Raw genomic sequence first — 23,692 nt, 5'->3', positions numbered from 1 at the left:
TCGGTCTGGTCTGGTCCATTTTTTCGGTCCGGACCGATTTAGGAACACCTCTAATCATATCATTCGATGGCTAATTATGAATTTTAATTCCAAAACTAGCTAAATTATTGACTTCAAAGTAAATTAGCTATTTTTTTTTTCCTTTGAACCAGTTTTGTTCAGGTTTCAAATATCATTCGATTTCTATATAAGTAATTGTTTTTTTTAATGTATATAATTATTATTAATTAGTAAAAAAATCATGAATATAATCTTTCAATCTAACATAATTAGCAAATTAATTTTTTTTTATAATGTGAAATAAGTATAAAAAAGAAAGTTTGAATTATAATATGTAGTCATTGTTTTTTATACTCTTATTTAAATGTAGTTTTACATTGACATTGTGTAACCAAGTGTGAAAAACATGACACGAGATCTAGTCCAGTGGTTTATAATCATTAGGCGGCACAAGGTCATTGTTTTGCCGTCCCTCAAAAAAAAAAAAATAAAAAAAATTCATTGTTTTGCCGTGAAAAAAAAAAGGAAAAGGAAAAGACTGTAATGGGTAGGGTTTTAGAATAGGGTTTATGGTGAGGGCAGGAAGAGAGGGGAAGAGAGGAGAAGAGGAACTGAGGAAAGGAGTGAAACATGGGTGAGTTGAAGAAGGAGGACATCCTTAGAGACAACAACAGTGATAAGTCCGACTCCAAAACCTCACTATCTCTTACTCACAAAGCACTCTCATCTGTACGGACTCCAATCTCCCGTATCTTCAATTTGGGGTTATCTCCATTTTCGGACTTTCGTCTAATCAAAGTCTTCAATTGGTTTCAGGTTTCTTGCTTAAGCGATTTCAACAAACTCCAGAGACTTGACCTCTCATTCAACAGTTTAACTTCACTCAAGGTTCATTACACATTTTTTTTTAATTGTAATTCAACATCACTCTTTATTTTTATTTGTTTTTCTTCTGATTTACAATTGCAATTTTTGTAGGGTTTGGAGTCGTGCTACAATTTGAAATGGTTATCTGTGCAACAAAACAAGCTTCTCAACTTGAATGGCATCCAAGCCCTCACTAATCTCGCTGTAATTTTTTTTTCTACTGTTTAATCATAGAATCCTTTTTTGTACTATGTAATCGCCTGTTTTAATATACCTTTTTTTCGTGTATTCTGGTTAATTAGGTGTTTAATGCTGGAAGAAATAAACTTAAATCTATGGACGAGGTGAAAAATCTCGTTAAGTTACGTGCTTTGATATTAAACGGTGAGTTCTTACATCTCACTCAACTTTTGATTTAACTCATTTTGTCCACGAATATTCAAAGAAGGAATGTATCTTTAATTGCTTCATTCTCTCTACATCTTTTGCAGACAATGATATTGGATCAATATCTGGCCTTGACCAACTAATTGAATTGAATACTCTTGGTAACTTTCTGTTGCTCAATCATTTATCTGCTTCATGGATGATATATCTTCTGTTTCTTTCAATATTGACATCTGCATAAATTTTTAGTTCTTTCTCCATATATTTAGGCTTTTATTATATGGTTTATAGTGCAGTATCCTAATTATGTAATGTGATTGTAATTTCGCCTTGTTTTCTTGTGTTTTTGGCTTTGTGTTTGTTTCTTTAAGACTGTCATATCATATTCCAATGTCCCTGTGATGACTCCTCCTAGGTCTCCTTTCCTGCTGCCTTATGGTAGATGTAAAGATAGGAGTATTACAGGCGAGTCACTTTTAATCCAGTAGAGGGGAATTCAAGGTGGCTGATAGAGGGTTAGAATTAAGGGAAGGCTGTGATTGTGATAAAAAAGGAAAAGTTGGGAGAGAGAGAATCATTGGGATTGTGCAGTTTTCTGTTTGGGAGAGAACTAAGCCCCTTGAACTCTTAGGTTGGTGTACCCAACCATTCATTTGTCTATCAAAATGTCCACTTTATTTTACTTTTCCCCTGCTTAGAATCTGATAATTGCTTAATTACTCTGTTTATGCTTCATCTGCTAACCTGATTCATTACAGCCAGTCATTGGCATATCTAGATGAATTTGGTGTTTGCCTTGCTTTATTGCAATGATTATATTGAAGCTTGCCTATTTGCATCAATTCAGTTTTAAACGAAATAATATGACTAATTGAACCAAGTTTCCTATACTTGGCTTGTTTATCTTCATTGTAGTTCTATCTCGAAATCCAATTCGTACAGTAGGCAATTCACTGGCCAAGCAGAAATCGATTGTAAAGGTGAGCAGATTTAAATACAATAATATCATTTCAGAGCATCCACTAGGCTAGGTTGTAATTTTCTTACATGGCACTTCAGATTTCTCTCTCTAACTGCCAACTAGAAGATATTGACAATTCAATCAAGGCTTGCACTGGACTTCAACAACTGCGCCTTGCTCATAATGATATTAAGGTGTATGCTTGACTTCTTGTCTCTTCCAGAGTTTTAATTCAACCATTTCTATGCCTATATATATGTTTCTCGCTAAGTAGAGTTTGTATGGGGTTGCTACAATATGTTTATCTTTATATTATTCTGGATTTACTTTGTCTTCTGTCCCCATTAATTTAGTTAGAATGCACAATATTACTTACCAATTTGTATCTCATATTATCTTTGGACAGACTCTTCCCGAGGGGCTGGCTTATAGTAAGAAACTCCAAATTCTTGACTTAGGAAATAACATGATTTCAAGGTGGTCTGACCTGGAGGTATGCAGTTCTCATAACTTAAAAAACCTAAACCTACTGGAGGTCTAACAATGTCTTCTTGAGTCATTTACTCATTTGTGATAATTGGATCATGGTTTTGGCACATTTGCAGGTACTTTCTTCATTGCATAACTTGAAAAACCTTAACCTACATGGAAATCCAATAGCTGAGAAGGCCAAGCTCATAAAAAAGGTAATAACACTTATTTTTGTAAGTCTTTAGAAATGTATGTTTGCATTCACAGAAGCCACTTACTCTACCGATGTTCATGGGCCCAGTTGGGTGAATAATTAATTTGGAAAAACATGATTTACCTAGTACATGGGTTGTGTGTTGCACTTGGTTAATGTAGATTTAGGTTGCACGGAAACGGGCAACAGAAACGGAAATTTTAAAATTATGGGAAACGGGGACACGAAAAATAATAATTAAAAAGACATTTAATTAGAATAAAATAACTAATTGCAAGAAATAAAAACAAACTAATACTTAGTCTTTTAAGTCTAAAAAGCTTATGATAAAGATAAAAGTATTAAAATCTAATTGGTCTAAATAGTGTCTTCTTGGTTTTAAAAAGCGTGCCTCATGCGCCTTTGCACCTCGAAAAGAAAATAACTAACATTTAAGTTATAAATTGAAGAATGATGGACATTTTACATATATCATTATTTAATTTATTATGAATCTTTTTAATTAATATTAACTTTGCAAGGTGAAGGCGAGCGCCTTTTGTATGAAGGCGCGTGTATTCATTTGTCGAGGTCCTACAAGGTACCCACTACTCAGAGTACCCTCCCCAAAAAGGGAAAAAGATGTGCCTAGGTGCGCCTTACGCCTTTTAAAACTAAGAATGTCATTCGAACAAAACTCAGATTCCAATTCTGGTTCATCAAGAGAAAGCTCGACAAACTTAAGAAATCCCCCTTCTTCCATGCTATCAAATTGATCACCACCTATATCCCACATCCGTGTTTTCTCATCTTTGTATTCCTTTGTGTTTCTTGAATCTTGATAGAAGTCGAAGATTGTTATAATTTATAAATATAAACCAAATCCTCAGCTCGTTGTGGTGTTAACTTATTTCTTCATAGTGAATGAATAAAATTGTATGTGCTCCAATTGCGTTCACAACATGATGATGAAGTAGGTTGTCCAAGAACTCTTAAAGCCAATGCATGTATAATAGGAGTAGATGAACTAAAACTTGCCCACCAGAGTATAGGATCCATGGTGCTTCTACAATATAAGTTCTCTCCACCCGCATATAGTCCCGAATTGAAATTAAACATACCAAATTCTTCCGTAGCCTGTTTAAAATCTTGAGGATCTGGAAAAAGCTTTTGAAACACTTAATTCTCCCTTAAGATATTTTTGCATCTCTATGAGGTGATACTCTATTAGGATCCTCATGAAGCCATGCATCACTATAAAACCCTGAAAATAAAATCAATTTCATAGTGTTATCAATGCAATACAAAATTTTTAAAGATAAAAAAAATAATTAAAGTAATAAATGGAGTAAAAATACTCTAGGGTTTCATGAGTGAGCTAAACAATGAAGAGGGGTGGTGCTTTTTTCCCGACGTGATACCAAAATTTTAAGAACTACTTCATAGAAGTCAGATTGTTGATCATGTTACAAGCCTTCATGAGTATAAATTTCAAGCTTCACCTTATCAATCATAGTATCCCACATCTCATACACTAAATGCAAAGTTGGTTTGTCAGTATCACAAATCCTAATCATGTCATATATAGGTCAGTAAAGGCAACAATGTAATCTACTTTCTCCCATCATGCATCACTTACCTTTTCTTTCACAAACCTAGCCTTACCTTGACCATCTTCTCTATAACTCGCCCATTCCTCACTTACTACCATTGTTTCAAGAGCACGACGAATATCTCTTAAGCATAACCACCACTAAAGCAAAACGAGTATCAAAAAGTAACTTCAGTATTTGTTAAATATGGCCAATCTCATACTAAGAGTCATGAATTTCAGTAATCCAATGACACTCATCATATGTTTCTTGATTAGAATCTAAATTTTTTGGAGCACAAATGTTTTTCAAAGTAAGGTTTAAAGTATGGACAACACAAGGTGTCCAATAGAGATCTATGGATATCTGCTCTCAATGATTTCTTCGGCACCTTTGCAATTTGGAGCATTATTAGTAATTATTTGAACAACATTCATAGCTCCAACCTCATTAATTACTTGTTTCATAAGATCAGCAATAAAATGTTTGTCTTTAACCTCACCAAAACAATAAACAGATTTAATAAATATTGGACCACATCCAGAAGTAGCCATAAAATTAATTAAGGCTCTTCTTTGTGGGTCACTTCAACCATCAGAAACAATAGTAACTCCTTTCTCCTTCCATGTATTTTTTGATGGGTTGCATAAGTGTATATTCTCCTTCACAATTCCTTTTCCCTTAATACCAAACAAATGACTCCTAACTCTAGTGTATGTTCCTTGATAATTACCACCACATAAATCACAAATCCACAACGTATTTCCACCTTCCCCCCAACCTTCTCAACCTTAGTTACATATTTCCAAAAGGGACTATTTTCGTCAATGAATTTATTTATTTTTTTTTTTTTCAGAGGGATTATTTGTTGTTTGACTTGTTTCAAACTCAAGATTAGCCATTATAATAAATTGATAATCAACGACAATAAGTTTTAATAAACTTCTCATGCTTGATATATAGTTATATATATAATTGCTCAATTAATTATATTCTCAATAACCAATAAAGCATAGAAATTGTAAAACACGTGTATTCTACTCCACTACCCCAGTATATACAATTATACGTAATTGAAGTGCTTGAAAAGATACATTAAAAAATTAAATAAAAAGTAGTACTAATATCAATATCACTGCCAACCAATAAACATTTAATCAAGGCAATCATGAAGTAAGGTTGAGAATACAAAACAAAAAGTAGTACTTATATCAATTGGCGCTGATATGACTATTGCAATATCAATACATAATTAAATAAAAAAGTGGTACTAATATCAAAATCAAAAGATTCAAAACTATAACCAAATACAAAAATCGATCGGTAGTATGACACAGAAATCAAAATTGAAACCAAAATACAGAACTCGACCGGTGGTAATTGATAATTACCTCAACGTTGTTCCGACAAGGCGGTGACGGCGGCAAACAAGGGTCTTCATGGAAACGACAACTATGGAAACGACAACTATGGAGTTCGCTGCTTTGCTGCTCGTAATATGTAAATTGTAAAATCAAGGGTTTAATTGCCTTTTTAAGTGGAAACGCCTATTTATACTGATAATTAAGTTTCCCAAGGGTTTCCAAACTTCCAAATTATGAGAGACGTATTCAAGAATTAGGAAACTTGCACAACCGTTTCGAAACGTGATACGTTTCCGAAACGTTTCGGACACGGTACGTCACTGCCGTTTCCGTGCATCACAAATGTAGATCTTGTTATCATGATGAACCCTTTAGAGTGTGCCTTATGATCCAATTTTAAAACACTCGAATTATGGCACTTAGCCTACGACACATGTCCTTGGGGGCATGGCAGCGGGGCGCATGCATTACTTCTAGATAATGGCTTTGAGGCGTTTATAAATCCAAGAATTTCCCCTTTTAATCATCAATTAAACAATAGGTGTTCTAAAATTATAAATGTTGAGAAAGAAAGGATATAATTAATTTATTACTTTGAAATAAAATGCCTCTTTCCACAAAAAATGTTCTTCAAAGTACTCCTTTAACCAAATTAAATAATCTTCTCCCTTTTCACTCTCTTCTTCACTAACAATTTTTCTCCTATTTTTGGGCTCTTCACTGTTGCTGTGTGTAATGCTTTCATGGTCTGTTGAAAGGCATAGCGGAAATATGAGTAGGGGTGCTAATCGAGCGAGTCGATCACAAGCTAGGGGGTGCTCGACTCGTGATCGAAAACTAGAGCTTGTTGTCACGTGCCAATTACTTTGCCCTAGTCACACACTGGCGCCACTCCTTGTCGTAAGACGAGTCAGGCTTTCTCCCTTGGCACTACTCCTTGTGCCCACGTAGCACAACCCTTTGTGCTACTAAAATATGTTTGCTAGCACAACCCCTTGGTGCTAACAAGACCCCTTTGGTTGACTAAGCACTCTCCCTTAGTGCCGTAGTCTGAATTAACGACTAAGTGTCGTAGACAATAGAGCACAAGCTATCACCCTTGCTAGTATGCCCGACTACTCACTTGGCACCCTCGTGCCTTGGTTTTCCTCACACTCTCTAAGTGTTTGAAGGAAAGGATTGAGTTGCAAGAGAACACAAGTGCTTTTGGAATGCTAACTGAATGTACAAATGAGCCTATTTATAGTGCTCCATCCTAGCTACAAGCTGTATCTAGAATATTCCTAACCTCCTCAAATGGAAGGTTCTAGACTACAAGTATCTAGAGAGTTCCCACCTTCTTAAGAACATACATACATGGAGGTTCTACACACATCTAAGCCTAAAATGTTAAGGACTAACCTAGAACATTCTAGAACTTTACAAGAGTTATGTACATATGTAGAAGAACCTAGAAGACTCCTACTATGCACCAGACCTTCCTTGATTATTCTAGATTCATCCACTTTAGAATAGTCTTCCAAATAACCTTATAGATAGCTCTGGAACCTTCTAGAAGCATCTCGCGTTTTTCGGGCTACCTGTAGCCAAAACTTGTACTGCGGAACCTCGTCTCGAAAAACCGACACCACCATGGTCTTCCTTGGATCAAAATACGGTGGACCCCTTAATTTGGGTCCATTTGGACTTCGTTTGGGTCTCCAAATGACTCATTATTGTGTTACTGTCACTTAGGGTGTTCACTAGGAAAATAGCACCAGATCAAAATAAAGCTCTTTAGAGGGAAGTGGGCAAGCCCCCTAGACACGTTTATGCTCGGTTGCCTAGTGACCCAAATGACGCCCATGGTTAGCAGGGGAGATGACTCGTGACATCGTGCTCGACTTGTGATCGTTACTCGGTAAGTTAGTGTTAGACTCGTGATCGTTTATTTTGCAAATCTGCAATGGCTCGTAACTCGCTAAGCTCGATAGCTCGGCTTGTCATCTGCTCGTCTAATTTATTTAATTTTTATTTTTTTTAGTTGTAACTTGACTATTTAATATTTTCAACTAATATAAACTACTTATTTTTACATACATAATTTTTTTAAAAATACCAAATAAAATCTAATGGAAAAAATGTTTTACAAATTCAAATTCTTACACAACAAACAATTAGAACCTTAAATTAAGTACTACAATCATTAACAAATTTATCACATAACCAAAGAAAATGAATACAGGGCATCATTTTTTTCTTCAATTTGTCTTTGGTTGCAAATCTTCCTTCAATCTTCTCCAATATCCTTGCAATGCACCAACAACCTCCACCAGAAGACAAAAGACAACAGCAGCATACCACCACCCTACTACCAACACAACTGCAACATAACACCCTCCCACTACCAACACAAGCAACGGTTAAGTGGGCACAGCAGGACTGATTTTCACCTTGGTAACTCAGCAAGAGATTGAAAGTAGTAAAGTAGTAATTAAGGCTTTTGTCCATTATGTAGTAAAGCAGTAGTATAAATAGTAGAAGAGTAGTAGAAGGAAAGCATTCAGAAATTGTATGAGGAAACATTAAGAGTGATGGCCTAAAGCCATTAACGATTGTACGAAGCTTTAAGCTAATTTATCTCAAACAACCTTTCGGATAACTTTTTGTTTGTGAACATCCATGCTCGTTGCATTTGGTATCAGAGCCACGATGGCCTCGACGCCACTAAGGAGCGTGTTGCGGCGCTTGAAGAACAAGTAGAAGAGATCTCAGAAAAGATGGGGGATGGAGCGAACTCGCTGCAGGAGATCCTGATGAAAGGTCAGGAAGAAGAGGCACGTAAGAACAGAGCGGCCATTGACGATGTGTGGCAGGTGAAGGCGAGTAGACCGCTTCCGCAAAGACCAAAACCAACAAAACGCGCTAATGACGAGCAAACAAGACAAATTTTTTTTGATGAAATACGAGGAATGCTCTCCACCATCAAAAATCTGGGCAAAACACCTGTAGTGGTGGGAGACGAGGTTGAACAACCACTGAACGTCGGAGGCTACAACGAGCCCCGTTGAGTACAAGTGGATTTAACGAGCCGTCGCTGAGAAATGGGGGGGTTCAACGAAAAATTGCTTTGGTAGCTGGGAGCGGGAGGTGGGTTCCCACACAACGGCGACGGCCAGGAAGGGCGTAACAATTGGAGGTACAGGAAGTTTGGACATGCCGGATTTCGAAGGCCCGAACCTCGATGAGTGGATACTCCAGAGTGAACAATACTTCCAATTTTACCGGTTGTTGGAGGTAGAGAAGCTACAAGCCGCTGTGGTGGCGATGGATGGTGATGCCCTACGATGGTATCAATGGGAAAGCCGTCGCCGGCCGTTGATAGGATGGGAAGATCTGAAAGGACAGGTGTTAAGTCAATTTAGACAGGTGAACTTCGGGACACTACACGAGAAATGGCTCACCGTGACACACTCGACCACCGTGGTGGAGTACAGGAGGGAGTTTATAAAGAAAGCTTTGCCGTTAATGGATATAACTGAGAGCTTGATGAAGGGCTAGTTCATCAATGGGTTAAAAGAGGAGATAAAAGCCGAGATCCGAATGTTAAACACGTTAACCCTAGAGGACGCCATGGTTTTGGCAATCCGGGTCGAAGAAAGAAATCGGGTTAACACCTTGAAGAAAACGGGTGGGATTTACTCCAAACCTCGTCCGTACTCATACAAGAGCCCAGCCTCAACTGTACTTGGTGTTGGGCAGCCCATACCACATTCACAAACACCCAAACACATAACCCAAACTCAAACCCTTACAACTCCAACCCAAACCAAAATTACCCATATGCAAAGCCCAGCCCCAGTCCTACCAGAATCGCAGCAACCCCAGCACTTCATGATTTAACGGCGAAGTTCGGCGTTTGACAGAAAGAGAAATTGCGGATAAAAAGGCGAAAGGCCTATGTTTCCGGTGCGACGCCTGTGGACGGGCCTCAACCACTTCTGTGCCGCCAAAGAGACTAAGTGTCCTACTCGTTGAAGAGGAGGTACTCCAGGAAGAGGGGGAGCTTTAAGTTTTGGAAACGCCAGGGGATGAAGAAGGGGAGATACCTGCAACCATTTCGATGAATTCCATTGTCGAAATCACCAACCCCAAGACAATGAAGCTCACCGGAATCATTAAGGGGAACGCGGTGGTGGTGATGATTGATCCCAGGGCCACCTATAATTTTATATCCATCCAAGCCGTAGAGAAACTCGGTTTAACCGTGACTGGAAATAGCTCTTTTAGGGTGTCTTTAGGAAACGGCGAGGCCATAAGGGGGCAAGGGCAGTGCACGCAAGTTGGTTTGAAGTTGAGTGACGAAGTAGAAGTGGTAGAAGATTTTTTGCCTTTGCAACTTGGTAATTTTGATGTGATATTAGGAGTTCAATGGCTAGAAAAATTAGGGGCAAGACCAACTGGAAATTGCAGGAGATGAGCTTCGAGATAAGGGGTAAAACAGTGAAAATTTGTGGTGACCCGAGTCTTACACCCACTAGCATTGAAATCTATGATTCGTACACTCGAGAAAAGAAAAGAGAGGATTGCTTGTGGAATTAAACAAGCTGGAAGGAGAAGTTGAGAAACAAGGAGAGGGGACCCCCGAGTTTTTAAGGAGTTTGAAAGGGTGTTCAAAAAGGCTGCCACCTTCGAGAGGCCACGAACATGCAATAGTGTTAAAAGAAACAAGGAGAGGGGACCCTCGAGTTTTTACAGCCAGTCTTGAAGGAGTTTGAAGGGGTGTTCGAAGATCCGAAAGGGCTGCCACCTTCGAGGGGCCACAAACATGCAATAGTGTTAAAAGAAACGAGCAATCCGGTTAGCGTGCGCCCATACCGCTATCCCCAATTTCAAAAGCACATGTGTTCTCTAAACTCGACCTTAAGGTTGGATACCAACAAATATGGAGGACACCCACAAGACGGCGTTTAGGACTCACGAGGGCCATTACGAGTTCCTAGTAATGCCTTTCGGGTCGACTAATGCCCCGACCACCTTTCAATCGCCCATGAATGAAGTGTTCCGTCCTTTTTTACAGTTTGTTCTTGTATTTTATGATGACATCTTGGTGTATAGCAAGAGCAAGGAGGCGCATGTTGATCATCTTCGTGAGGTGCTAGCTTTACTTAAGGATCACACTTTATTTGCAAATTTGAAAAAGTGTGAATTTGGAAAAGAAGTGGTGGCATACGTGGGCCACGTCATCTCCAAAGAAGGGGTAGCAGTGGACTAAGAAAAGGTGAGTTCTATGGTGAGTTGGCCCACTCCCAAGTCTATAAGAGAACTAAGAGGGTTTTTGGGCCTAACTAGATATTACCAAAAGTTCCTTCGGCAATATGGCCTCATAGCCCTGCCTTTAACCGATCAACTTAAAAAAGACAGCTTTGGTTCGTCAAAACAAGCTGAGAAGGCATTCATCAAATTGAAAGAAGCTATGGTCACCTCCCCTGTGCTTATTATGCCGAACTTCGAGAAGCTGTTTGTGGTGGAATGGGACGTTTCAGGCTATGGATTGGGAGCGGTATTGATGCAGGAGGGAAGGTTCGTAGACTTTTATAGCAAGGTTCTTGGCCCAGGGGGTCGTAGCAAATCCATCTATGAGAAAGAACTTATGGCGGTGTGTTTGGCGGTTTAAAAGTGGAAGCACTACCTACTTGGTAGAAAGTTCGTTGTGCGTAACGATCAACAAAGCTTGAAGTACATTGCTCAACAAAGGGAAGTGGGGATGGAATATCTAATGGGTGAGGAAATTAATTGGGTTTGATTTCAAACTGCAATAAAAACCGGGTATAGCCAATCGGGTGGCTGACGCCCTTTCGCGGCGGGGTGAGGATGATGGCAGCCCGGAATGTGGGAATCTAATCACCACACAAGGGGTGGATTGGGATATCTTGGAGGAGGAGGTTAAGGGGGACACCGAAATTCAGCGATTGAAAATCGCAGTGGATAGAGGGGAAATTATTTCGGGCTATGCGGTGGAAAATGACCCCCTGCTGTACAAAGGGAGGAGGGTAGTAGCCCAGAACTCAAGCGTGAAGCCGATGTTGTTCCAGACTTCCAGGCATATCATGACTCACGGGGGGGCCGTGACAGACAAAAACTAAAGGGTAGTAGCCCAGAACTCAAGCGTGAAGCCGATGTTGTTCCAGACTTCCAGGAATATCATGACTCGGGGGGGGGGGGGCGTGAATGACAGATAAAACTTATCTGAGGAGAGTGGTTGGTATGGGATGCGCTGCGATGTGTCTTGAGTATGTGAGGGGCTGCACAGTCTGACAGCTTAACAATTGAGAGTGATGGCCTAAAGCCATTAACGATTGTACAAAGCTTTAAGCTAATTTATCTCAAACAACCTTTCGGCTAACTTTCTGTTTATGAACATCCACGCTCGTTGCAATCCTACAAAAAATAATATATTTTGAATCCAAATTAATAAATAATAAACTTATATATAAGATGTAAAACTTATAAATTAAGTGCAGTACCTCAACATTAGGAAATTGGAAGAATGATTTCTTTTGGTTCTTTTTTTCCAAAGTTATTCTACAATCAAAATAATAGTATTAAGTTAAATAATACTTGTAGACTTGTAGTAGATACAAATTATAAATTATATATAAAAAAATGTTACATTATACTATATATATACATATACATATACATATACATATACATATACATATACATATACATATACATATACATATATGTATATACTGTAGCTTCCGATGCTATAGTTGCTATGGAACCGCTAAGATATCAACGACCAATCTAGAAAGCACACGATACTTCATTGATTTTTCTTTCCACCATTCCACTAGATCAAACTTTTCATTTCCTTCAATTAATAAATGTCCCTCCTCACCAAGAAACAAATTGGATGTTGGATATTCTGACTAGATATATTATTAGTAGCATCATTAAACACTTTTAAAAGTTCAAAAGCAATTTCTCAATTTTAAGCTAATCATCAACACTAGGACGATAAACATATTCTCTATCCTCTAAAGCAAGTCTAGGAAATACCTCTTTGAACTTGATCGCACAAGCAAGCATTTCATAAGTTAGAGTTCCATCTAGTCTTACATCCGAGAACCAATCTTCTATGTGGGAGATTGAATTGTTGAACAAGTTCGGTAAACTTTTGTAACCTTTGGTCACTACCACGGAGATAGTTTCACTTTCTTTAATCCATGTTAAACCATAATGTTCAAAATGTGAGCACAACAACGCACATGAAACAACATTCCTCCACAAATCAACCTTTTACCGATGAAAACGTATCTTTTAATATCTCTATGCAAGAATCATTAGCCGTAGCATTGTCCATGGAAATTGTGAAAATCTAAGAAAAGATACAAATATCACAATTAGAATCATGTATAAAAAAAAGCTAAAATAAATTTATTACATAAATTAAAGAGAAACACTTAATTTATTTTCAATTTCCCACTCCTTTAAACACTTGAAGATACAATTTGCTATATCTCTACCTTTTCAAGGAGGAGGTATATGAACAAAGCTTATTATTCGCTCTTGAAGTTTCCAATGACGATCAACAAAGTGAGCAGTAATAACCATGTACTCAATTTTTTGGGGCCTTGAACGCCACAAATCAGTAGTCAAAGAAATCCTATCAATACTCTTCAACAACTCTTTTAGCTTCTTCTTTCCACCTCATAAGTTTTAAAAGCATCGTTTCTAATAGTATGACGAGAGACACTTTTCCATTGTGGAATTTCTCTCTTCAACATCAAATTAAAATTTTCCTCTTCAACAACTGTAAAGGTTTTTCATGCATGACAATCCAATGTGCAATACCCTCCCTCATCTTAAGCATGTCAAATTTACCACCATGAAAAGCACAACAAAAGTAGAATTTAGTGTTCCGGCTCTAGAATCAGATGGTAAAAAATTCAGTTTTGATTGTTTCCGCAAATTACTTTGCCTTGTTGCACATTTTTTTAAGTGACGACTATAGTGAGTAGTACTACCAGACTTAAGAACTTTAAGTTTTTCAAGACAATGCTTACATTTTACAAACCATTGTTGATTAATTAATACAGGGTTAGTAAGTTCTTTCCAAACCTCATATTGTCTTGCTCTCTTAAAAGGGCCAGTAGGAGGAACTAGATCCCGAATAGTTTCATTAGTGTTTGATGGTGCAGGAATTTCCTCAACATCATTTTCCTCATCTTCTTCAGCGTCCTCCTCCATTTCATCATTGATATTGACATTAAATTCCTTAACGATAGGCTTACTAATAGGGTCCATAGAAGATGTAGGAGTAGAGTCTCTGTCGGCATTACTAGGCAAATTTGCATACATTTAAAATAGAATGAACAGAATATCAATATGGTTCATATATATTGCATTATCACTAATTTAGTAGTGTTAAATATACAATTATTAATTGAGAAATTAGGAAGAAAAAAAAAAAAATTAGACTAAGAATTAAATTCTGTTACAATTAAAATTAAGGAACTGATATACCAAGAACATATTATTAATACATTAGTAATTGTTTTGTAACTTTGTTTCAATTGAAATTAAGGCTAGTAATAGTCAGCAAAGTAATGTAATCTTAAAGCTAGCAAAAGAAGGGATGATTTTATAGCTAGCAAAGTTCTGTTTCAATCATAAATCATAATATTTTTTTTGACGGGAATCATAAATCATAATATACAAACACTAAATTGCCTTTAAGTTGATGTTGCTGTCTTCTTCCTTCCTCAATAATTCATATCCTCTATGAGCTTTACTTCAGATTTGAGAAAAAAAATTGAGAAAATATTGAAGGGATGAGTTTAGTACAGTAGCAGCTAGAAGAGGAAGGAAGAAGAGAGCTCATACAATCAAACGCTAAGGGACATAACATACAAAAGTGCTCATACAATCAAACGTTTATTGAATTACTAAGTATATATTCACCAATTGATTTCGTTTGAGCCATTGTTAGTTTTGGATTGATTATATGATCACTGGTGCTTCTGATGCTTTTTATATTATCTATTGTTGCAAGCTTCTTCTTTGGTTCTAGTTCTACTCAATGTATATTGAGAAATTGATTGTTTTGGGGAAAAAAATGATTGCAGGTTAAAAGGCTAGTTCCCAATTTGGAGATACTCAACTCTAAAAAGATGGATATGTTGAGCTCTAAGAATGATCAGAAAGTTGAGTGTGCCATGATTAGTGTAGGAAATGAGCTTAAACCTTCAAAGAAAAAGGATGATGTTAATCATTGGATTACTAATTCCAACAACAGTGTAGATGCCAATTCTGATAAACAGGTGAACCAAAAAGGGGTGAATAATCACCATGAGCTTGCAAAGACTGGAGTACTTGAAGATGATAGCTACTTTATGGCAGAAAAGTCTAGTGGGAACTTAAATTTAGAACTCAATGCCAATGTATTTCACGAGAAAGATTTTTCATTTGGCAAGAAAAGAGATCAGAAAATTTCTAGAAAAGCTAAATCAAGTGAAGTTGCTGAAGGGGAGCCTGATGTGGCACATATTGTTCGTAAGAAGGATCATGCGGAGAAAGAAGATCAAGTGCTAAAGGCTGACAAAACTATGAATGATAAAAGATCAAAAAGAAAGGTAGAACATTTGGATGTTATTGATGATAAGGAAACTCCATTTGCAGAACTTGTAGCTTATGATGCCACGGAGAGTATGAATCCTAATACCGGGCAAAGTAGAGGCAGCCAAGGTGTTGGGAAGTTTGACACAATTAGTGCTCTGGTTACTTATCCAGCAAAGAAAAAGAAAACCAAGAATAAAGGTGCTGAAGCTTCTGTGCTTCAGATCTTGATGCCAGAAATTGGGCTGGGCGGGCCATCAGCATGGAATGATGCTGAAGAGTGACTGGTGAAATTGTCCGAGCATAGCTATTCATTCTGTTGAAGCCAAGCTCTATGTGAAACTAATTCAGTCTTTTCTTGTTGGTCCATTCCAGTATCACTTGTATGTTGTACGGAGTATCATTTGCTCAGCTCACTCAGCTAAAAGATCTTGCTTACACTGAAGTTGCAGGTACTGCAGGTGCAGACTTAAATTGTCTTCTTTTACTGTGCTCAGTTATTGATTGAACCGAACTGTTTTCTGTATCACTATAGAGGTCAAGTTATATGATCTGATGGGTTCTCTCCTGGATCATTCTTTCCATCCTAGTTGGTGTTAACCCGAATTGAGGGGCTGTTTGGTTGGGGTTAATAATCAAAGGGAAAGGGAATGAATTCCCTTTGTTGTTGTTTGTTTGTCACATTCAATCATTCCCTTGACCCATTTTTATTTTTGAGTTCACCCAAAATCCCTCTATATTGATTCCCCACCCTCCCCCTCCTAGACTTTTCCATTCCCATTCCCTAGCCAACATCAGCCACCACCATGCCAACATCAGCCACCACAGGAACCACCCTTCTACCCTACCCCCACCGCAAAGCCACCACCTAGCCACTTTGTCGCCCCTCCCCCGGCCATCGCCGCCACTCGCCGACCGCCGATAAGCACCACCATCAACCGACCCAACTTCACTGGCATAACCAGCCTTTCAAATCGCCCTATACCCACCGGAAAAAACCCACCCTCCTTGAAAACCACCCCACCGAAACCACCCTAAATCCACCTGTGTGAACCACCTCACCCAAATTCGACACAACCACCACCCATTGAAACACCCACCAAAGCAGATCTAAACACAATCAATCTGGGCTATGAACAGCAGCAACAACAGCCCGGAATTGCAAAGTGAATCACTGACGAAAATGCAGAGACAAAGATAGTGATGATGGCAGACTTCTCTTTCTTCTTCTTTACTGGGTCTTTCTTTGATTGTTATTTATTTGTACAGTAAAGTATTTTATCGAAGTAAAACTTTTTTTTTTTTTAATTTTATTTTTAAATATTTGTAAATTTCACTTTGGGTTGAAGGAAAATGGGAAGAAGATTTGGATTTTATTATACAGAGGTTAATGTTATTCCATCCTAGATGTGTTGGGAGGGGTGGGGGAGGTGCGACGGGCTCCGGGGAATTCCGACAAGGTGGTGGCTGGGCAGTGAGGTAGCTGAAGAAGTGGGAAAATGAAGGAAAAGGGGGGTTGTGTGGTGGTGTTGGTGTCCTTGGTGATGGTGCTATGGTGGACCATTGGTGGTGGTGATTAACATGCTAATGGAATGGTTTTCCATTCCATTCTCTTTGAATACCATTCCGTTTATCCCGTGCGAACCAAACAGCCCCTGATTTGATTTAGTGACAGTAATGAAGAATGAGATGTAACAAGTGCTTCCATATATTTAGATCTTATCAATACCCAGGATAAAGCACTTGCAAATTTGCAATTGATACTGTCCCTGGAGAAAAGAAGGCTTGCACCTCTTGCAAATATGTCGTTTTATAATGTTATTACCCTTAATCGTACTAAATAGGCTTATGAAGAATGTGTAAATTTGTTTTTCTCCTGCTTATTAAAAAGCGCAGAGTATACCAGTTGGTTTTGAAATTGTGAAGTGGAATGCTTTCTAGCTCAATAGTTCCTCAGACCTTAATACAAGTAGTTAATACATACGCTGCCATATATAGTGAGTAAACTTTAAAAGATGGGAGTACTAAACAGGCTTTAGATTATGTTTAGATCTACACATTTATTTAATAAAAAATGAATTATCCTTTTTTTGGGGTTTTTTTTTATATATACTGGTAATTCGGAAATTTATTGGCCACATGGAAGAACTCCTGTTATGTGGGATGAGATAAGAGAGTCCCAAGTATAGACACTTGATACTAAAGCTCTGATTTTGTTTACATATATAATGTTGTAAAATTTTATCCACAAATACACGTGTCCAAAATCCATTGACCAGAGAATAATCGATGAAATCCTTTCTCTGATCCACTTCATCGTAAAATATCTGAGTGAGTCCCCATTTGAAGGAAAAGAAAAAAAAAACGAGAGAACAGAATTGGAGAGTGAGTAATCAGACACAAAAATGGCGGCCAACTGTAGTTTTGCAGGCAGTTCAAGTGTCATCGGTTTGGGCACCTCTACTCTCTCTCGCTCTTCCTCTAAATCTACTGGCTTAACTTCAGGTAATCCTGTTTATTTACATGATTATATATTGCTTGTAAAATTATTAGCATTTGGATATAAATAAATAGCTCAAATTCGGGTATGATCTAATCTAATCTAATCGCATTCTTTTCTATACGTATATTATTTCAGGCTTCTTGAAGTCAAAAGTAGCAGCAAGGAACCCTCTCAGCCTAGCTTGTGCTACGTCTGGAGGAAAATTTACGTGGTAACTTGTATACTCACCTTACGTTTTATTTTTTTACTTTTCGGGAATTTCTGTCATCAAATTATGACATGAATGCATGATACACTATTTCACTTTACTCATACTCATTTTATTTATAAATAGATCCCTTGACCCATTGAATTGTGAATCTTTATTAGGGGGGGGGGGGTGATATTGTCCTACTAGGCTACTACCATATGACATGGTTTGAATTTCATCGACAATTACTTTTCTTTGTGGCTTTATATACACTTAAAAGACGGATTACTCCGTATCATCGATTGTTGCAAATGAGATAAATAGTAAGAGTGATGAAAATTCATACATGTGATCAGACTTAGCTAGTTATTTCTTTATTGCTCTAGAGAGTATGCATGTGAAATAAATATGGATTACATGTAGCGTATAATAAACAAAAAGAAGTGATTGTAAATGAAAAAAAAAATTAAATAAAATTTAGGGTGAATCAAACACAAGGGTTCCAGGTTAGTCGATCTCAAATTGTGTTAGAGGTATGAGATATCTAAAAATATGTGTTATATTTTCCGATATCTCATATCTCAAACAAATTGTTTTAAGACTAAGGTGCTTTGTTGTTATTTTTGTTGAACCACAAGGGTAATATTATAATATAGATTATAGATAGGTGGACAGGGAGATTTGATTTTGTGACCTATTATACAAACCCTCTGTTTTAGATGCTAACCCAAGACCCCATTGGTATTATAAATGAAAATTGTAACCATATAGAATTATAGAAGTAGTATTTAGTTAACCTTTTAACAATAAGTTGTAATACTCTTACATTTGACAAATTGATAGCATTATCTTTGCCTCTATTCTTACCTTATACTATAATGTAATATAGTTTTCTTGGTGACATATGTGTTGTCTAGAAAAGTAATACGAAGTTCTAAAATTAATTTGTATGATATAGCTTTGAAAGAAATTGGCTGAGGACAGACTTCAATGTGATTGGGTTTGGGTTGATTGGATGGATGGCTCCATCAAGCGTACCGGCCATTAATGGAAACAGCCTCACAGGTCTCTTCTTCTCAAGCATTGGGGAGGAGTTGTCTCACTTTCCCACCCCTCCTGCCCTTACTTCTCAGTTCTGGTGAGTATCTTTACTAAGATCAGCTAATTATTATTTTTATACTTGGTATATGTTCCGTAGATTATGATAAGTGTAAGGAAATTTAAAAATTTTACAGAGTAAATGTCTTGCTAATCAATGTAAATACTGATATTCTACGCGCTGTGTACATGTAATGGTCGGAATAGGTTGTGGATGGTATTGTGGCATCTGGGGCTGTTCTTGTGCCTTACATTTGGGCAGATTGGCTTCAAGGGGAGGACTGAAGAATACTTTTGAGTTTAAACATGTGAAGATGCATCATATGTTCTGTTCATGCATGCCCTATTCTCTGCTTATGAAGTAATGTAACTGTTTATTATGTAATGTATATGCTTATTATGCATGATGAATTGCGTACAAATCCTGCACTCTAGTCTCTCTACGTGTTATGTACTTTACTAACATCTCTTGCCTGCTTGATGAGATTCATAATGAAAACAGTCATTTTCAAAAAATAAAAAAAAAATAAAATGCTATGTATTCTCTCACAATAAAGTGTATCAGATTATCTGTATTCATTCTGGAGAGTTTAAAAAATTCAAAAGTTGGTACGAGTATAAAATTTTTCGTGGAATATTAATGATTGGCTATTTCGTTTAAATATGCAGCCAAGAACTTTTAAGAAATCCAATTTTCCAACTTTAAAACTTAGATTACTAAATGAACTTTAATGATTGGCTGTTTGGGTCATTTCACAATTATCTTAGTCAATCAGTTTCTTTTGCAAACCCAACATTCAGAATAAGAAAACTACGTAGAATCTTTAATTGTCTCTTATAGCTTTGCAAGAAACATCTCTTTAAAAAAAAAAAAAACAAGTCTGCCAGGGAAAGCATATCATCAACTTAAGTTAGTATGAGTAGGGCTGTACAGAGTGCGGTTTAGACCGCACCAAACCGCAAATTTGCGGTTTGGTTCGTTTCGCGGTTTGAAATTTACGGTGCAGTTTTTAAAAATACCAAACCGCGGTTTGCGGTTTGGTGCGGTTTCAAAAAATATTGAGACCAAACCGCACCGCAAACCGCACTTTAATACGGTTTATGATTTTTATACTATATTTTCATTAAAATTATATTATAGAACTAAATTATATGAGCTAATCTTTAACTATTAGTTAATTAAAGATTAATTAAAAGAGTTTAATATTTGAATTATAAACTAATAATTAGAAAATAAAATAAAAGTTTTGTTTTTAAAAGAATAATTATAATTTTAATAAAATACGGTTAAACCGCAAACCGCACCGCACCGCACCGGTGCGGTTTGGTGCGGGTTTTTTTAAAAGTGCAGTTTGAAAAAATTACAAACGACACTTTTGCGGTTTGGTGCGGTTTATGATCCAAACTGCACTAAACCGCACCGCAAATACCCCTAAGTATGAGTACTCCTAGGCAGTTTCCTAGTCAACAAATCAACATTTAACAACATTTTGCGCCTGAATAGGGATGTTAATAGGGCGAAACAAATGTGCTTATGGAAAAGCACAAACCTAGATTAATAAGGGTAATTACCAAAAAAAAAATAAAAAAAATAAAATAAAAAAGGATCAGGGAGAGCCATGTGATGATATTCTCTTACCTAATAGCTTTAGTTTGATTATCATCTATTAGAACTAACTACAATATTTTGATTAGAAACAACCGTGAGGCTCCATGTGACATAGATAGAGATTACATTATTGATGCTACCTCAACAACATTCCTTGATATGTCTAATATATATACGAAGTCTAATATATATATACGAAGCATAATTTAACTAAATAAGCACTCTTAAGATGTTGGGCATATTGCTATAACATTGCATTTTATAATTAGAGAGAAGGATTGAATACTAATAAAACATTCACGGGCTTTATGAAAATGCAATAAGTGTAAGAAATTATATGTTGCATATGTGTGAAGAGAAGGTTTTGCATGAGACCGTTTCACGTGAGTCCAGTTTATAACTCACAATACTTTCACATGTGTGAAACATTGGCTAACAAATTAAATCGCTTTAAATAAAATATGGTTGACAAAGAAAAAACATCAATCGGCTAATTGCTCAAGTATATAATTGTGAGTAATTTTACAAAATTACTCCGTATTTTTTTTAAGGATAAAAGTTACTTTGTACTGTATTATTAAAATTATTGTATATAAAACTATATAAGTATATTATTGTGCATTTGTGCGTAATTTTAACAAATTGTAAACGGTTTAGTTTGTGGTTTGTTAATGAATTTGTTAAATGGTTTGCATTTTATGGTTTGAAAACAGATCAGTTTATAAATGATTCGGTTTAAACAATTTGTGGTTTGAAAGCAGTTTGATTTAAACGATTAGTGGATTCAAACGTTTTTGGTTTGAAGACTTTGAACAGTACGGGTCATTAGCAATTTAAATTGTATTCGATTCTATTCAATTTTAGGTAGGGTTTGAACGATTTGGTTCATAAAGGGTTATGGTTCATATACGGTTTAACATCAAATGATTTGTTTGATTTCGAATTGACTAAAGAACGATTTTTGATTTGGTTCTCATTCAGGTTGATCAGTTTCAAATAATTAAACGGGTTCGATTTGAAATTTAAAAATGCTATATGGAGCACTAGAGTCTAGACTAGTAGTGGTCTAGTAAGTAATGAAAGACATAGAATAACAAATATATGGAGTCTGTTTGGGGTAAAAATACCCTAAACACGTGGCCCAATGGCCTAGTGACACGTGGCATCCAGCCGTTGGTCAGCAGGGCTCCAATCCTCTGCTGACACGTGTCCTCTAAACCCTAAAAGGGGAACCATCCCTTCCCCACTATAAATAGTGGAAGGACCCTCATTAATGGGGGTTGGAACATTTGTGGTTCACATTGAATACTCCTCAAAAAGAAAAACACTTACCCCGAGCAATATTAATTGCAGAATTCTCCCATTACGTGAGAAGTAACTTCTACATTACGTGCATTCTACCTCCCATATCTTTACTAACTTGATCGTCGGAGGCGGAGCTCCTACCCCCAGGAGTCTTCGTGATTTTGCAGGCACAGGAATCGAAGGGCATTCTTGGAATTGTAACTCTCCCGTAGGACACATCAAAAAACCCCGAAACATTTGGCGCCGTCTGTGGGGAGAGTACTTCTAAGATGACTTCTGATACTGTGTCACCGAATCAAGGCAAACGGCCTGTGGTCGAGCCTGAGGTCCAGACGGACCATGAAAGTGGCGACGAAATTGAAACATATGTGGCCCCGGATGGGGGTCTTTCAGAACGAAGCACCCTCGTGCTAAAGATAGAAGAGAACGGGAAATCAGCCAAGCTGCTCCCAGCAACCCAGCCGGGCAACCGGCTGGAATTGCCCAAACGGTGGAGGGCTCAGCCCCCGTTACAAGAAACGAACTCATGTCTTTCATGAATAGTTTCAAGGGTGAGATCAAGAGCCTCATCCGGTCAGCTACTCCAAAGAAGGGTCAGCCGGCCAAGAAGCCTTCTGGAAAGAAGGCGGTCAAAGAACGAGTTCCTACCCCTCATCCCAAGCCAAAGGAGGGGGAGGGCTTAAGGTTTGATCCAAGCAGACTCCGTTTTCCTCAAGGGGAGCTGCGAAAGGCCATCCGGCATGTACAGCCGGATGGCTCCAAGAAAACATTCTCAGACGCCCGCACATTTCTCCAAGAGAAGCGAGGTCAGGCGTCTGCTTCGGCCTCAACGTCGACCTTCCCGGACAGTTTCCATGACGTCTCACACAGGCGTACGGGAACGAACCTTGGGAGCCAGACGGGCGAAGCTTCTGCCCGGTCTGGACCCAAAGTGATCCAGCCTGGCCTATTCGGCACACCGAATGGGTTGGGTGGATCCCCTTTTATGTCACCGAGTCTTTTCGGTGGGCAAGCGCAGCAGCCGTTCCAACCCACGGACTGGCAGCTGCGCCTGCTAAATTTGGGGGAACAGCCAACGGCGTTCTCACCAGTGATAACCCAGGCGGCACAGCCGCCTAAGATCAAGAATGTTTTGGTGGGGGCCTATGACGGCACCACCAACCCAGAAGACCATCTAATGGCCTACTCTAACCTCATGTACCTCCAGGGGTTAGATGATGCCGTCTGGTGTCGATGCTTTCCGGCTACCCTCAAGGGCATAGCCCAGCGGTGGTTTGGTAACCTACCAGCCGGTTGCATCAACAACTTTCGAACTTTGGCGTACTTGTTTACGTCAAATTTCTCAATGAATATTCCTGCCAAAAAGACTAGCCTCGACCTAGGGGCAATACAGCAGGGCGACCGGGAGGGCCTCCGGTCGTACGTCAGACGGTTCAATCTGATGAGAATTCAGATTCCAGGACTATCAAACGAAGTGACCTATACAGACTTCTTTCGAGGTCTGAAGGATGGGTCGACCTTTAAGTTTGACCTCGTCCGGAAGAGG

The 23,692-nt window shown here is 38.0% G+C and overlaps 2 protein-coding genes across 2 annotated transcripts; both read left to right on the top strand.

Annotated features, from left to right (window-relative positions):
* The first annotated feature begins 377 nt into the window (after positions 1-377).
* On the top strand, positions 378-17,387 carry LOC110683596 (toll-like receptor Tollo). Its single transcript, XM_021859995.1, has 10 exons — positions 378-729; positions 817-888; positions 979-1,071; positions 1,170-1,251; positions 1,359-1,415; positions 2,170-2,234; positions 2,314-2,409; positions 2,622-2,708; positions 2,821-2,901; positions 14,952-17,387. The coding sequence occupies exons 1-10, from the start codon at positions 631-633 to the stop codon at positions 15,723-15,725; spliced, it is 1,506 nt and encodes a 501-aa protein (XP_021715687.1). The 5' UTR covers positions 378-630; the 3' UTR covers positions 15,726-17,387.
* A 380-nt stretch (positions 17,388-17,767) lies between these two features.
* On the top strand, positions 17,768-19,764 carry LOC110683597 (photosystem I subunit O-like). The gene is made up of 4 exons (XM_021859996.1): positions 17,768-17,946; positions 18,080-18,155; positions 19,093-19,272; positions 19,440-19,764. Exons 1-4 carry the CDS (start codon positions 17,847-17,849, stop codon positions 19,528-19,530), a joined length of 447 nt encoding a protein of 148 aa, XP_021715688.1. The 5' UTR covers positions 17,768-17,846; the 3' UTR covers positions 19,531-19,764.
* The last annotated feature ends 3,928 nt before the right edge of the window (positions 19,765-23,692 follow it).

Source organism: Chenopodium quinoa, unplaced genomic scaffold (genome assembly GCF_001683475.1).
Source record: "Chenopodium quinoa cultivar QQ74 unplaced genomic scaffold, ASM168347v1, whole genome shotgun sequence".
NCBI classification, from domain to species: Eukaryota; Viridiplantae; Streptophyta; class Magnoliopsida; order Caryophyllales; family Amaranthaceae; genus Chenopodium; species Chenopodium quinoa.
This window is presented reverse-complemented; position numbering and strand designations above follow the sequence as displayed.